General features: G+C 40.4%; 1 protein-coding gene across 3 annotated transcripts in view; it reads left to right on the top strand.

Annotated features, from left to right (window-relative positions):
• Window positions 1–11,413, top strand: part of smarca2 (SWI/SNF related, matrix associated, actin dependent regulator of chromatin, subfamily a, member 2) — a 188,152-nt gene extending 176,739 nt beyond the window's left edge. For 2 of the 3 annotated variants that reach the window (XM_034692458.1, XM_034692461.1), the window contains 5 exons: window positions 5,858–5,963; window positions 6,753–6,854; window positions 7,251–7,377; window positions 8,646–8,779; window positions 11,191–11,413. In XM_034692458.1, coding sequence (XP_034548349.1) covers window positions 5,858–5,963; window positions 6,753–6,854; window positions 7,251–7,377; window positions 8,646–8,779; window positions 11,191–11,220 — 499 coding nt within the window. In that variant the 3' untranslated portion in view covers window positions 11,221–11,413. The remainder of the gene's footprint in view (window positions 1–5,857; window positions 5,964–6,752; window positions 6,855–7,250; window positions 7,378–8,645; window positions 8,780–11,190) is intronic. The other variant, XM_034692460.1, reaches the window with a different exon arrangement.
• Window positions 11,414–16,122: the final 4,709 nt, after the last annotated feature.

Raw genomic sequence — 16,122 nt, 5'->3', positions numbered from 1 at the left:
TTTGCACTAAAAGGCCTTGATCGTTTATTCAATTTCAAGCAATGGCTCCAAAGTTCATGTGCCTTCCTCTTCTGCAACTCTTCCTGCCAGGACATCACAATTCATGATGTGCTTTCAAATATTTTCCAGGAAATGCAAGCAAGAGCAGGGCAACATGTTGCACCCAGAAAAGCACAACAGATGCTTTAGCTAGCCGTCTTGGCCTTGGACTCATGTCGACACATTGAGTGTGTTCTCTTTACATCCAAAGCATTCCACAGAGTCAGTCCAGGTCCACAGAGTGAATAGTTTGAGAGAAGCAGCAGTCCACCAATACATAAAACAGGTGAATAAAACAGAACAAAGACAGGGGTTGGGCGGGGGTTGAGGTCAGGTGTTGTAGCCTTTTTTTGAACAGGAAGGTCTTGAGGGGGTTTTTAAATGATTGAAGAGAGTCAGAGTTGCGGACGTGTGGAGGGAGAGAGTTTCAGAGAGTTGGGCCAGCGATGGCAAAGGCTCTGTCCCCCCAAGGTGCGGTGCTTGGACTTGGTGATAGGGGGACAGGAGGTTGGCATCTGATGATCTGAGGCGGCGAGATGGGGAGTGATGTGTGAGGAGGTGGCGGTTCTTCTTTGGTGACTCGGACATGTCCACTGAAGACTGGACAGAGACTCAAGTTTTGGTGACTTGACTACAACACTGCTGTCAGAAAAAGAGACGTACTTAAATCTGTTTTTATTTGTGGGCTTAATAACTTTATATTTTCATGCATTGCTGAAATAGTCACGTCTTTTTAGAGGGAGATATTCTTACTTGTTGATATTGTTTTCTCGTGCTTGCAGTGTTGGCCCTTTTGCCCTCCTTGCTTGCTTTCGCGTTACTGAAAATCGACATCTTCGGAAAAAAGCAGAAAATGAATCAGCAATAACTCTGATAAACTTTGTTATTTTGTGAACTTCTCAATCGATTCCTCTTTCTTTGATCGCTTTGATACCTCATTACAGTGTAAGAAGCTTCGATATCTTTTGTGAGACTTTCATCAATATTTATCTCCTCCAAATCGTTCCACTTTTTACCAGAAAGTTTGATCTTTTCTCAGCTATGTTGTTGAGTAAGCTATCAAAAAACTTGTGGTTAAGTTTCAACTTTTAGTGTCTTCCCTCATTTTCTCAGAGAAACACAAAACTGTACAGAAACTTTTTTTATTTACTCTCCTCACACAGCTTATCTCAGAAGGTGAGCGTTTTTTTTCTGGACAAAAACATCTTCCTCTGCTCCTCTGGTGCTGATTAAGTGATGGAAGGTCCACACCTTGAGGCCAGGAGAGGCAGCAAACCAATCTTTAGATAAACTATTAAGCACTAAACGCTCTCTGGAGTCGATGTTAATAAATTCTCTGAACACAACAGTGAGGGTTTGAATGTTTGCAGAATGTAAGCTGTGGCTGAGGGGGATCGCTCAGCATTGCAGAGGCGTTCGTGCCTGCTTTAAAAACATTTGCGGGGAAAGCGATGCTGATGAGCAGCAATTAGCATCACGGACATGAGCGTCAAACTGTTTACAAGGTTGGTTTTAAAAATTTGATTAAACTCTGCTTGCTAGTCTCCGCACATTCTTCAACTCCTTGGAAATGAGTCTGGGCAGGATTGCAGTTGAAGTGAGTTCTGTCAATATTTATCTTAATCTTTATCCACATAGCAGGAGGAAGGAAGAAGGAATCATGGATAGCTTGATATCTCGGCTCCTCAATATAGCGGGCTCATTTGGGAAGTTGCGAGCCTCGTACGGTCCTTGGGAATCCTTGGAATGGATTCAGCATGGAGCGTGTTTACTTTGTTAACACAATGTGGAGGTCCAACCTGTGAAACAAACTCTGCTTCTTTCGACTTGTCGGCCTTCGACTGGCAGCAGGATGTCCCACGGGAAAACATATTATAACACAGCTCGAGAAAACTTACATGACCATAACAACTCTTATTGTAGTGTTGAAAATAAACCCTGTGACAGCTCAGGGTTCAGAATCAGAACCAGAAATACTTTATTTATCCCAGGGGGGGGGGAGTTCAGTCATTACAGTTGATCTATACAAAATAAGTTGTACAAATACAATAATAAGCTATGTAGAAAACAAATACATGGTTGGATCCCCCGGTTATCAGGAAGAGGGCACTCTGGTGGTCTGTCTGGAGTCCGGCTATGGCAGCTTTGAGAACGTTGGACGCTGTAGTCAAGTTGGCAGAGGGGGGATGTAAACAGCTACCAGTATGACATGTGAGATCTCCCTGTGCAGATAATATGGTCGGAGGCCCACAGCACTCTCCCTGCTATCCCGGTCTGCCCGGACAGTCTGGAAGCCGTCAATGGAGACGTTGTGGTCGCGAATATCCAGATGCAGCCACGTTTCCGTGAAGCACACCATGCTACATTCCTGAAACTCCGTCTGACTCCCGGCTAGTCCTGTTAGCTCGTCCATCTTATTAGCCAGAGATCTCACATTGCCCATGATGAGAGAGGAGAGACACGGCTTCAATCTGGGGAAGGGCGATAATTCAATAACGATTCAATCTAGGGGTAGGCAATAATTCGATAACGATTCAATCTAGGGGTAGGCGATAATTCAATAACGATTCAATCTAGGGGTGGGCGATAATTCGATAACGATTCAATCTAGGGGTAGGCGATAATTCTATAACGATTCAATCTAGGGGTAGGCAATAATTCAATAATGATTCAATCTAGGGGTAGGCGATAATTCAATAACAATTCAATCTAGGGGTAGGCAATAATTCGATAACGATTCAATCTAGGGGTAGGCGATAATTCGATAACGATTCAATCTAGGGGTAGGCGATAATTCAATAACTATTCAATCTAGGGGTAGGCGATAATTCAATAACAATTCAATCTAGGGGTAGGCAATAATTCAATAATGATTCGATCTAGGGGTAGGTGATAATTCAATAACGATTCGATCTAGGGGTGGGCGATAATTCGATAACGATTCAATCTAGGGTTAGGCAATAATTCAATAAAGATTTTAATCTGGGGTGGGCGATAATTCAATAACGATTCAATCTAGGGGTAGGTGATAATTCAATAACGATTCTATCTAGGGGTGAGCGATAATTTGATAACGATTCTATCTAGGGGTAGGCGATAATTTGATAACGATTCAATCTAGGGGTAGGCAATAATTCGATAACGATTCAATCTAGGGGTAGGCGATAATTCGATAACGATTCAATCTAGGGGTAGGCGATAATTCGATAACGATTCTATCTAGGGGTAGGCGATAATTTGATAACGATTCAATCTAGGGGTAGGCAATAATTCGATAACGATTCAATCTAGGGGTAGGCGATAATTCGATAACGATTCAATCTAGGGGTAGGCGATAATTCAATAATAATTCAATCTAGGGGTAGGCGATAATTCAATAACGATTCGATCTAGGGGTAGGCGATAATTCAATAACGATTCAATCTAGGGGTAGGCAATAATTCAATAACGATTCGATCTAGGGGTAGGCGATAATTCAATAACGATTCGATCTAGGGGTAGGCGATAATTCAATAACGATTCGATCTAGGGGTAGGCGATAATTCAATAATAATTCAATCTAGGGGTAGGCAATAATTCAATAACGATTCAATCTAGGGGTAGGCAATAATTCGATAACGATTCAATCTAGGGGTAGGCAATAATTCGATAACGATTCGATCTAGGGGTAGGCGATAATTCAATAACGATTCGATCTAGGGGTAGGCAATAATTCGATAACGATTCAATCTAGGGGTAGGCAATAATTCAATAACGATTCAATCTAGGGGTAGGCGATAATTCAATAACGATTCAATCTAGGGGTAGGCGATAATTCAATAACGATTCAATCTAGGGGTAGGCGATAATTCAATAACGATTTTAATCTAGGAGTGCGATAATTCGAGTATGTTAATTATCGTGATATAATTTTTCTCGATATAAATATAAAAAATGTTCGATAAAAATCCAGAAAAAAATTGATAAAAAACGAAATCCCAGATACAAGCCAACAAACTTTCTGGTTTCTTTAACTTTCACTCAGGACCAACAATCTGCCTTTAAATTTAGATGAAATAACGATTTGATATTTATGGTGATAATTATCGTTATCGACTGATATAAAATATTTTATTGTGATAACAGAATTTTCAATATAGCTCTACTTCTATCTCCTCTCCATGAACCTCCGTCTCCTTATCCCAGCTCTCCTCCTCGTAGCTCTAAGCCTCCTCTGCCTCTATGCGTCCCAAATCTCCAGAGTTCTGTTTTATACATCAGGTTGTCATAAGAACTCCTTCATTGTCACTTTTTATTTCCTCTGTACTTTCCCTTATTGCCGCTCTTTCCTCGGTCTTAGCTGCTCATTGTTTATCTCACTAACACAGTCAGACTGGCCCCAAGCATCAACACTTGATTATTGATTTTGCTTCATTATTCATATTATAACAACGCCAACCAAATATCAATCAATACTCCAAAGGAACGCCTTGGGGTGACTGTAAATAAAGAAATGACTCAAGTTTTTTTTATTCCATGTTACTTTGACTTTGTGTATAATCAGTAAACCTTCAATGGTCCAAACCCAACTTTGTTAACTGTGCTGCAGTGCCATTGATTAGTCGTCCTCTTAAAGCCCGTCCACATTAGTCCACACTGAGACAGAAAGGCGCTTCAAACCTCTCATTAATTTAATGTCGATAAAATGAACAGCACAGACTTTCCATGACGCAGCAAAACTTTGTTTTTGTTTACACTCTTCTGCAGTATGGAATCACTTTTCTGCTGTAGATCTGAATGAAGACAAACCATATTTAGAGTGAGCTTATCTCTTTAAATGTTTTTAAAAGCAGACTGAAGGTATTTGGGGAAGATGCATCAGCTTGTAGATGCTTTGGCTGATGACTTTTGATGTGTTGTCATCTTTTAGAATTCTGTGTTGTTTGTAACTATGTTGGAACGTGCTGCTGCCGAGATTCTTTTCTTTGTAAGTTATATTATTGCGAGAGGAAATAAGCGGAGTAGAGAGTGGGGGAGGACATGCAGTAAATGGTTGAGGCAGGAATCGAACCTGCAACCTCTGCGACCTCTGCCACCTCTGCCACCTCTGCCACCTCTGCCACCTCTGCCACCTCTGCCACCTCTGCCACCTCTGCCACAAGGACTATAGCCTCTGTATATGGGGCAGGCGCTTGGACCACTAGGCCAACAGCGCCCTCTAAAATAGATTTTTAATCCGAATGTGGTTTTCCTGGTTAAAGCTGCTCTTGGTAGTCGTGATATAAACATCAGTTCGGAGAGAGATTTCGAATGTCAACACTACCCCTCCCCTCTCTGCTCCCGTAAACCCGCCCACAAAAGATTGTTGTGCGCGTTCTATCAGGAAGTAGTGGCTTTCCAGCTAATCAGGGCAATGTATTGGGGCCGCTACTCGACCAATCAGGACAGAGGGTCATGGAGTAGCTCTGATTGGTCCATCATAACGGGAACGAGGGGAATAATAACATTGCTTGATATGAAGACATTGAAAAGGGGTTTCGCCATAATCTCAAATTACTTCGCTTACAGATGAGTACCGATTGGTATTATGACCTTTTCTCCAAACCAAGCAGAAAAAAAGTAACATTTTTTACACCATTCCTACCAACAGCAGCTTTAAATAAATAAAAATAAAAGAAATAAAAATGTTACTCCTTTTTTTTCAACAATTTGCCAATTCTAGTGGGCAATATTTAAGAATTTCAAACCCAGAGTGTTGAAAAACTGGACACAAAACCTTTGAGATGATGAGCTCGTGGAGATGTTGGGTACACTGATGTGAAATCCTTTTATGTCACAGGTCAGGGAGACAGCTGAGTGAGGTCTTTGTGCAGCTACCATCCAGGAAGGAGCTCCCAGAGTATTATGAGCTCATCAGAAAACCTGTGGACTTCAAAAAAATCAAGGTATGTAAAACTGACAATGTGTGACAAGATAGTGAAAATGATGTAGCTGATTGAAAGAGTTTCAGGGTCATTCTTTGCACAAATTGATGCAGAAGCTAAAAAATAAATGTCCCTTTACTGCTTCACATATACAGATTGCTGTGTCTGAGACAGAAATGCAATCAATCAGCACAATCTTTGCATGCTGTGTCAACACTTAAAGATGAACTGTTTTTTAAATGAACAAACTAAAGATATTTATTTCTGTTCGCCCCAGCTTCTCAAATCTTAGTTTTGGCTGTTTTTCTCTATTAAATTAATTTTTAGTTTATTGGTCTGGAACACTGGAAGGAGTTATTTCATTTCTGAAAGTACACAGATTGATCAATCAAGAGATAAGTCAAGAGAATAATCAGATTCATGAGAAATGATGACTTCATTTCACACCATTTATAAGTTTGAGAACGTATGCTACGAAGAAAGATTTGATGTGGTCTCAGCAGATGTGTGTCTAACATGAGTCTGGTCCTGCTGGAGGTTTCTGCCTGTTAAAGGAAGTTTGTCCTTGCCACTGTAACTTGCTAAATGCTGCAAAGTGCTCTGCTCATGGTGGATTAAGATGAGATCAGACTGAGTCCTGTCTGTAAGATGGGACTGGATCTTCTCCTGTCTTGATGTTGGGTCTTTGTTAATAATAGAACATAGAGTACGGTCTAGACCTGCTCTGTTTGGACAGAGTCTTCAGTTTGTTGTGATTGAAATGAAAACCAGGTTGTTGTCCCTCACTGATGTTTTTTCTTTTTCCACCAGGAGCGCGTGAGGAGCCATAAATACAGAAGTGTTGGAGACCTGGAGAAGGATGTGATGCTGCTTTGTCACAACGCTCAGACCTTCAACCTCGAGGGATCCCAGGTCTGAATGATCCCATGTTAAATTGAGGTTTCTCTTAAAGGGCTGCTGCGGCTCAACAGTAGAAGTAGTTGTCTCCCAATTGGAAGGGTGGGTTCAAGCCTAGATCCTGCTGTCTGAACGCTCAAGTGTCCTCAGCCGAGACACTTGCTTACCTCAGTTTCTCAGGTCAAAGCACTCTTTCGTGGCTTTTAAAGGACAAAGACTGAATTTTACTCTGCAAGTCTTGAATACCACTCACTGTAGTCTGCACCCAACAGATTTACTCCTCTCCCATTCGTCCCTCCGTTAACGTAAATCTCTCCTCTGTAATCAACTCTGCTCACAGCCTCTTCAGTCCCACAGGCCCCTCTCACTCAGGCTGTTTACGCTATCTGTCTGTTTTTTACTCCCCTGCAGATATACGAGGACTCCATCGTCCTTCAGTCTGTGTTCAAGAGCGCCAGGCAGAAGATTGCCAAAGAGGAAGACAGCGATGAGGACAGCGATGAGGACGAGGATGACGATGATGAGTCAGAGTCAGAGGGTATGACAAACCCACCTCTAGGACATTCACACAGAAACAAAACACACACACTTCATGTTGTTTCATTTGAATTTTACAAACATCCTGTGATGAGAAGAAACAAACTACATGAGGAGTCCGGGATGAAAATGTAAATGTAGTGCTTTACAAAGTGCTTTTTATCTTCACACACATTGAAACATTAGATTTTGGGGGGAATAAACAGTCCAGCAGTGTCTTTTCCAAACACTGTTACATAAACTGCTCTCAAAATCCTAATTTTAGCATTTCTGCACCTCTGTCTTTTTGTTGTTTTATGTTTATTGATCATTCGGTATGTAAATAATAAGAATTGTTGTTTTTTAAGGATTAAGCATTAAGTAATAATGATAATAATTGATAGGACTTGTAAAGCACTTTTCTAAGTCTTCAAAGTCACTTAACATGAAGTGTGAAAAAAAATATATAGATAAATAAATAAGTAAATAAAAATAAATAAATACAGAGATCCATAAATAAATAAATAAATATAAATGAATTAATAAATACATGGATGAATAGATAAATAGAAAATAGAAAAATAGAAAAATAAATATAAATAAATAAAGACAAAAGGATGAATAAAAATACAGAATAAATAAATGCAAATACATAGATAAATAAATGAATATAAGAAATAGAAATAGATTAATATACATAAATAAATCAAATTAATATATATATATATATATATATATATATATATATATATATATATATATATATATAAAAAGATAAATACATATAAAGAATAAATAGATACATTAAGAAATTAAAAAATGAATACATTAAAATAAATAAAATATATAGATAAATAAATAGATATTACAAAATAGATAAACAAATAAGTATACAGAATAAATTAATACATTAAAATACAATTAATTAATTAATTAATTCAAATAAAATACAACAGTCAAACCTCAAATATAAACAGCTTGAAATTATTATTTTTCTTAATAGACAAGTGACAATTTTTTTCTCAAGAAAGATCTTCCATCTTTCTAGATGTCTAAGATTGAAATATAAATGTTTTGTACACATAAATAATTGTATTCTTTGATTGAAAATAAAGAAAACACAAGAGTGAAATCTTAATACTTAATGCTGCTGTCTGGTTACACCCAAGAGGTGACCCCTCATGTAATCAAGTGTTCATTTCAGGAGACGACATGAGCATTGTCCTTTTGTATAACGCTTGTTCGGTAAGATATTAAATCCCTCCTACTTGTCCTTTTTTTTGTTTTCAGCCAAGTCGGTGTGGGTTAAGATCAAGCTGAGCAAAGAGGGACGCAGCGGTGACAAAGGCAAGAAGAGGCAGAGCCGAGGGAAAGCCAAGCCGGTGGTCAGTGACGACGACAGTGACGACGATCAGGATGACAATGTAGGTCATTTCACTCGACTGCATCAACCGAAATAACTCTCCTCTGAGAAAAGTTGGTCTCTGATGTTTGCCTGTTAATGTCACCTTCTCTAAATGAGATTATGAACGCTGACATGAGGGAAATTAATTTACAAATCTGTGTGCAATGTGCCTTTAAGTCTTTAAACAATTCATCTGGGACTAAAACTCAACTTCCTACATCGTACTTATTTGTCTGAGTGATCTCTTAACTGCACAATCCCACCAACTCAGCCTCCAGCAGCATTTTACAGCTTCACCTGGTTTTGTTTTGAATCCTTTCTGAAACAGAAAAAATAACAAGAAATGCATTTTTAAGTCACTTTGAACACCAGTGAGCTGTACGGTGAGGTTAAACTTGTAAAAGGTTTTCCTCTTCGTAGATACAGGTCAGTATTCTACAGAGGAGAGGAGCTGTGATGTGTAAGGTTAGAGGATCAGTGTTTGTCTTCATGTCAGCTGTGATCCTGACCTGTTAGTTGCCTGAGGTTAACAGCTCAGACAAGATCAGACCTTCACAGTTAGTGATTCCCTCAGCTGTCAATCAGTCTGCCTCTACTGAATCTGCTCAGAGAAACACGAATCAAAACCCAGTGCTGCACAGTTTCATGGTTATTCCAGTCAATCAGTCTTTATTTATATAGCCCCAAATCACAACAAACTTTATCTGAAGACTCTGTCCAAACAGAGCAGGTCTAGACCGTACTCTATGTTCTATTATTAACAAAGACAACCCAACATCAAGACCGGATAAGATCCAGTCCCATCTTACAGACAGGACTCAGTCTGATCTCATCTTAATCCACCATGAGCAGAGCACTTTGCAGCATTTAGCAAGTTACAGTGGCAAGGACAAACTTCCTTTAACAGGCAGAAACCTCCAGCAGGACCAGACTCATGTTAGACACACATCTGATGAGACCGTGTTGGAGAGAGGGATAGAGGGAGATGAAGAGAGAGAGAGAGATGATAGTGGTGAGACGGATAGTAGTAGTTGTAGCCGCTGGAGGAACCTACGAGACAAGGGAGCTCAGGGACTCCAGAAAGGTATATGTTTAGTGACTCCCTGGGACAGGGAGAGTTAAAGTGAATGACAGGCAGAGAGGGAAAGACAGGATCCCAGTTTGTCAGTCCCCCAGGCAGTCTAAGCCTATAAGATAAGATAAGATACTCCTTTATTCGTCCCACAACTGGGAAATTCATGGAGTTACAGCAGCAAACTAAAATGTGTACAGTTCAAGAATTTCAACAAGAATATATATAGAAAAAAATGTTCATCAAAGACAAATTCTCCTGTCAGCCACCTCCTCCACAGGGTCCAGGACTGAGCTGGCCTTCACCAGTTAGTTCAGTCTTGTTCTCCTGAATCCTGTCCGCCCACAGCAGGTGAAATCCAATCAATGTGGCGTTCGTGTTCGGTGTAAGCTCTGTTAGCATGATGCTACTCTGGTGCTTGGTTAGCTCGTCCACCTTATCGTAGATAGATCTTACATTCCTCATAACGGTGGGTGGAAGGACAGGTCGATTTCGTCTTTTTTAGCTTGCATATAGCAGCAGAACTAAGAGCTGGTCCAAGCCTGATCCAGCTCTAACTGTAAGCTTTATCAAAAAGGAAAGTTTGAAGCCTACTCTTCAAAGTAGAGAGGGTGCCTGCCTCCTAGTCCCTGACTGGTAGATGATTCCAAAGGAGAGGTGCCTGATAACTGAAGGTTCTACCTCCCATACTACTTTTAGAGACTTTAGGTACAACTAGCAAGCCTGCATGTTGGGAGCGTAGTGTTCTAGAGGGGTAATAGGGCACTATGAGTTGTTTAAGATATGAAGGTGTCTGACCATTAAGAGCTTTGTAGGTCAGAAGAAGGATTTTAAATTCTATTCTAGATTTTATGGGACCCGGACTCTGACTGGTAGATGATTCCAAAGGAGAGGTGCCTGATATCTGAAGTCTTGATTTCCCATACTACTTTTAGAGACTTTAGGTACGACGAGCAGTGGCCTGTGAATGAACACACTACCAGACCAGCAGGGAGAAAAGGATACAAGACTACCTCTGTATGCGGCCTTAATGATCGGATCTCAAGCCACTTTGATTCAGTCAGATGACGCTCAAGCTTGCTATCAGTTCCCCTCCCATCAATTAGTGCCAATTTAGTTGTTTGAAATTCAAGCTAATATGTTCTCTTTAAAGTTTATATGGAGGAAAAGGCGGCGACATCACTTCTTTCACATGCTGATCCGTCTTATATCAGAGTGCTGATGTATTCATCTCGTGGTGGCCTTACCCTGCCTCTTGTTGATGCTCTCTCCACAGACAATAAACAATCACACAGCCTTTGTTTGTCTCTAAACACTCCCCACTCTCTCACACACTCTTCATCTCTTTCTCTCTGCAGGATCAGTCAGACAAGAGCGACGACGAGTGAGGACGTGAGGATGTTGTTTATAGCACTTATAAACAAAAGGACAATATCTTCCATAACTGTCTCTTCAGGTTATAAATTCTGTATTTTTTCATTCGTCCTCTGTGCGTCCGTCTGTGTCGTGTTTCGTTGCACATTCACCTACCAGCTTGGAAATGTATTACTAATAATAATCAATAAGCTACAGCAATATCAATCGGCTTATATTCCTGTTTTTAAGACATTTTTGTAGTATATTTTTTAACTCTGTGCTTTTAAGATTTATGAAAAAAGAAATAGAAGAAAAAAAAAAAAAGATTTGATCTGGCCTTACATGCTTTTTGCTCTCCTTGTACTTGCTTGCTTGCACTTTCAGAAAACTAAATATTGATATCCAGATTTTAAAAACTGAACTTTAAGCGTATGTAATCAGCCAAGGACGTCCAGGTTCATTCGGAGAGCTCCTGGTTATCACACAATGGCAATCAATGTTTTCATTTTTTGGATCAAGTGTTTGACCCCGTGTTGTGCCAAATTTTGGAACATAGAGAAACTGAATGTTTGCTAAAGCCCGCCCCCCGATGAACAGCTGCCCTATCATAGCTTAAAGGCACTATGAGGAGTTTTTAACTGGCTGAGAAACAGACTGAAACTGATCCTGATGCCTCTTTATGACCCTCAAAAGCCAACAAGACCATCTACAACAACACTGATACCTTCTCTGTTGTCATTTTAATGTCTAAAACTGCTCTGAGGGGGTAGGTGTCAGAACAGATGATTGACATCTCGCTTTAGAAACACCCTTTTTTGGCAGTTTTCATTGCAAATAATCACATTGTAAGACGAGTCTAAATGTTAAAAGACAACAGGATGAGGTTATTGTCTGAAGACAATTATTTTGCACGTACAGGACAAGAGATAAGAGGCATCACTTTGTCCACAAGGGGGCGCCAGAATCAATACAAGCTAAAAGTTCCTCACAGCAGCTTTAACTAAGCACGACGTTCCTGCATCAATTTTCTCAAGACGTTGCCATGGATTGGCGCTCCAGTTTGAGGAAGTAGTTGTGTCTTATTATACGTCTTAAAAAGACACTTAAATAAGATGCAAGTGAAGCACTGGTGGCCTAGAGGTTTAAGCACGCCCCATATACAGATGCTGTAGTCCTCGCCGCAGCGGTTGCAGGTTCGACTCCCAGCCTTCACCAAATGCTGCATGTCTTCCCCCACTCTCTGCTCCCCACATTTCCTGTCTCTCTTCAGCTGTCCCAATTAAAAGAGATGGAAATGCCCCAAAAATATAACATGAAATATTCAAAATAAGATGTTTGATCAAATAAGATCATCAGTGTAATTATCACCAACTTCTTTCACTTCAACTGAGGCAGACGTAAGATGTTCTTACCTAACAGTATCTCAAAGGTCACTATTTGTCTTCCATGCATACTGAATCGTCCAGTTTTAATCTGGAACATTCACTTTTATTTATTCCTCACTGAGTTAAAAACTGATCCCAGAAACTACCAGAGGCATTATAAGCGGCGTCAGTCCTGCTCTCTTTCCAGAATTCGAGCAGCTTTTCCAAATACTCCAAAGTCGTCGTCAGAGTAGTGTTACATTTGCAACAACAGCTGTTTCTCCTGCACTTTTAAATTTTCACATTTGATCTCAGAGCCAAAAAAATGGACCAAGACTCTTTAGGAGCATAATCAGGATAAAGTCCAGAGGTTCCCTTCTCATACATGGAGCACACACCCGGAAACGCCCACACAGACTGTCACAAGTGACGACGCAAATCTAGATTCTGTCTTAAAGCTTCTGATTTGATCACATATCAAGACATTCAACTCGTATCCCAGACTGCTTTTACAAAGTTGAACAATCAAGCTGGAAAGTAGCTTAAAAAGCGAGCCAGCTGCAAATAAAACCACAAACTCATCCGCCAATCTACTCTAATTCTAATAAGGACACCAATATTTGTCATTCCCCCACCTCCGCCCAGTTTCCTGCTTCATCTACTGTCCTCTCCAATTTAAATAAAGGTGTAAAAAGCCCAAAAAATAAAACTTCAAAAAGGGACACCACTATTTGGACCATAGACTGTAAAAAATATGGACGTAGTATCCGTGACGTCACCCATCTGTTTCTGAACGCTGTTTTGAAGCCAATCGGCAGCAGCAGCCATATTGCTTCTGTGGAGCCAGTGTGACGTAAAGAGGCGGGCTTTGAGCCTCCTAGCCAACAGCTGCAGTGTTCCCACAGGCAGCTGTGTCTCTCATTGGAAGACTAGTAATCTCAATATCTTCGAAATTGCCGAATTAGATAAAAATTCACCCCCCTCACAGTGAGAGGACATCGAGAAATGAGCTATTCAGACTACACTCGTCTTTTGTACCAGGCTGTAAACATGTTTATTAACGCTGCAAAGATCGTCTTTTCCCCATTCATGTGTATGTGACTTCCGGTACTTCCGGAGCCAGCCTCAAGCGGATCCTTGATGAACTGCAGCTTTTAACACTTCCGCATCGACTCATATTTTTAGACCGGAGGTTGCCGCTTGATGTGGACACAGTCTTGGCCTAATGGTTAATTGCGAGCCCATGAAGCAGTTGGTTGGGGATTGATTCCAGCCTGCAGCCCCCCCTTCACGCGTGTCATTCCCAAGCGGCAAACTCCAGTCTCAAACGATGAAGCCAATGCGGAAGTGCTATAAACTGCAATACATCGAAAATCCGCTTGAGGCTGGCTGCAGAAACACCGGAAACCACATAGATATGAATGGGAAAAAGACGATCTTTGCAGCATTAATAAACATGTTTACAGCCTGGTTCAAAAAACGGCTTGGCCCTACAACGCTAATCTCTCCAATTGCACACACTGTACGGGGGGTGAATTTTTTTCTAACGTGATGGTTCAGAAGATATTAAGATTAGGAGTTTTGCCCAAATAAGGACATGACTGACGTGACTCCCGGTCGGGAACACACAGCCATTGGCTAAGAGACTCACACTACGTCACACTCTGCCTAGTTGAGTTCTGCATTACCAATATGGCTGCTGCCGTCGATTTGCTTCAAAACAGCTCTCAGGAACAGATGGGTGACGTCACGGATACTACGTCCATATTTTACAGTCTATGGTCATTCCCCACCTCCGCCCAGTTAGCAACTCTACCCACTGTCCTCTCCAGTCTAAATAAAAAGCACAAAAACAAAACTTCAAAAAGGGACACCAACATTTCAAAAGTTCCTCAGCAGTCACTTCCACCTTTTAACATTGAAGAAAGCTTCATAGATGTGGTGACAGTCGCTAAAAAGGGGGCGTGGCTTAGCAAACAGTCATAATGAAACGCTGTTTTCAGCGTCAGCCGTTTCTCCACTTTATATTACTGCCAGCACAACAAAATGTCTGTTGTTTCTCAGTGACTTCTAAAAGAATTTGATGCTTTTTAAAAAACAGCTTTTCTTGAATATGTAACCTTTCATTACGTAGACACATCATTTAGATAAGTCCCTGTGTTTCATGTATCTTCTCTTGTATTTCAACTTGTTTATCAGAGCAGCAGCTCCTAACTTTCTTGTAACAACTTTCTTCACTTAAAAAGAAGTGTTTGGGGTTTTTTTAGCTTAAAAGAGAGAGAGAGAGAGAATCGCTCTCTTTCCGGGTTGCAGGTTGACGGGGGAACCAGCTTGTGTTTTTTTGTACAGAACCAGCTTCTTCAGTAGCAGTACATGTAGCTTCTTAAAGCGTCTGATGTTGCACCGCGGGATTTTGGTTGCAGCAGCTGGAATGTAAACATCAAAGTTTTGGCGGGATTTTTACAGACTCACAAAGACGGTAATCAATAACAAACACACAGAACAACAGCAGTATTATAGGTAAGAAACTTTGATTTGAATAACATTGAATATAATGGAATATTTTAAACTTTGTACTCACATGTTCGGATTGAGGTGTTTCTGTATTAGCTCTCATTTTATTGATTTCTATGTTGTTTGTAGCATGAACTCTTCTGGCGATATACCGTGTACGTGCAGTTCTATCTTTTTTTAGTGTGACATGTGCTTGCCGACTTTCCATAAGTGTGACTTAATCATTGCTTTCTTTGCACAGTGTCTTTGTGGTTGTATTTCATAGCCCAGGGCAAATAAAATCTCACAGATTTTGAGCACAAAAAAAGTTTTTTTTTCTTCATGTTTTTACAAACAGTTCTACCATCTGTCACAGACTGTCTGCTGTGTGCTTACAAAAAGAAGTACGGGGATGTGTCTTCAGCATCAGAGAGACAGTTTAGAGACTAGGCAAGGCAGCTTTATTTGTATAGCGCATTTCATACACGAGGGCAACTCAATGTGCTTTACATTAAAACATTAAAAGCATTGGAGACATTCAGACAAGCATAAAAGAACACAATTAAAATGTCAAATATGATAAAACAGAAAAGAAAAGGAAAATTAGAAATATATTAAAAATTACATTAAAATTTTAATTTAAAGTGAGTTAAAATAATCTAAGATAGGAAGGCAGTGGCAAATAAAAAAGTCTTAATCTTTGATTTAAAAGAGGTGAGAGTTGGAGCAGACCTGCAGCTTTCAGGGAGTGTGTTCCAGATATGTGGTGCATAATGACTAAACGCTGCTTCACCATGTTTCCTTCTGACTCTTGGGACTGAAAGCAGACCAGTACCTGATGACCTCAGAGGTCGAGGTGGTTCATAAAGTAGCATCAGATCAGCGATGTATTTTGGGCCATTCAGTGCTTTATAAACCATCAGCAGGATTTTAAAGTCTATTCTCTGACAGACAGGAAGCCAGTGTAGGGATCTAAGAACTGGAGTGATGTGGTCTACTTTTTTGGTCCTTGTTAGGACTCGAGCAGCAGCATTCTGTATGAGCTGCAGGCGTCTGATGGACACGTCACTAGAGACT

This window comes from Notolabrus celidotus, chromosome 9 (genome assembly GCF_009762535.1).
Source record: "Notolabrus celidotus isolate fNotCel1 chromosome 9, fNotCel1.pri, whole genome shotgun sequence".
In the NCBI taxonomy this organism is placed as follows: domain Eukaryota; kingdom Metazoa; phylum Chordata; class Actinopteri; order Labriformes; family Labridae; genus Notolabrus; species Notolabrus celidotus.
Note: the sequence above shows the minus strand (reverse complement) of the source record. Positions and strands in the feature narration are given on the sequence as shown.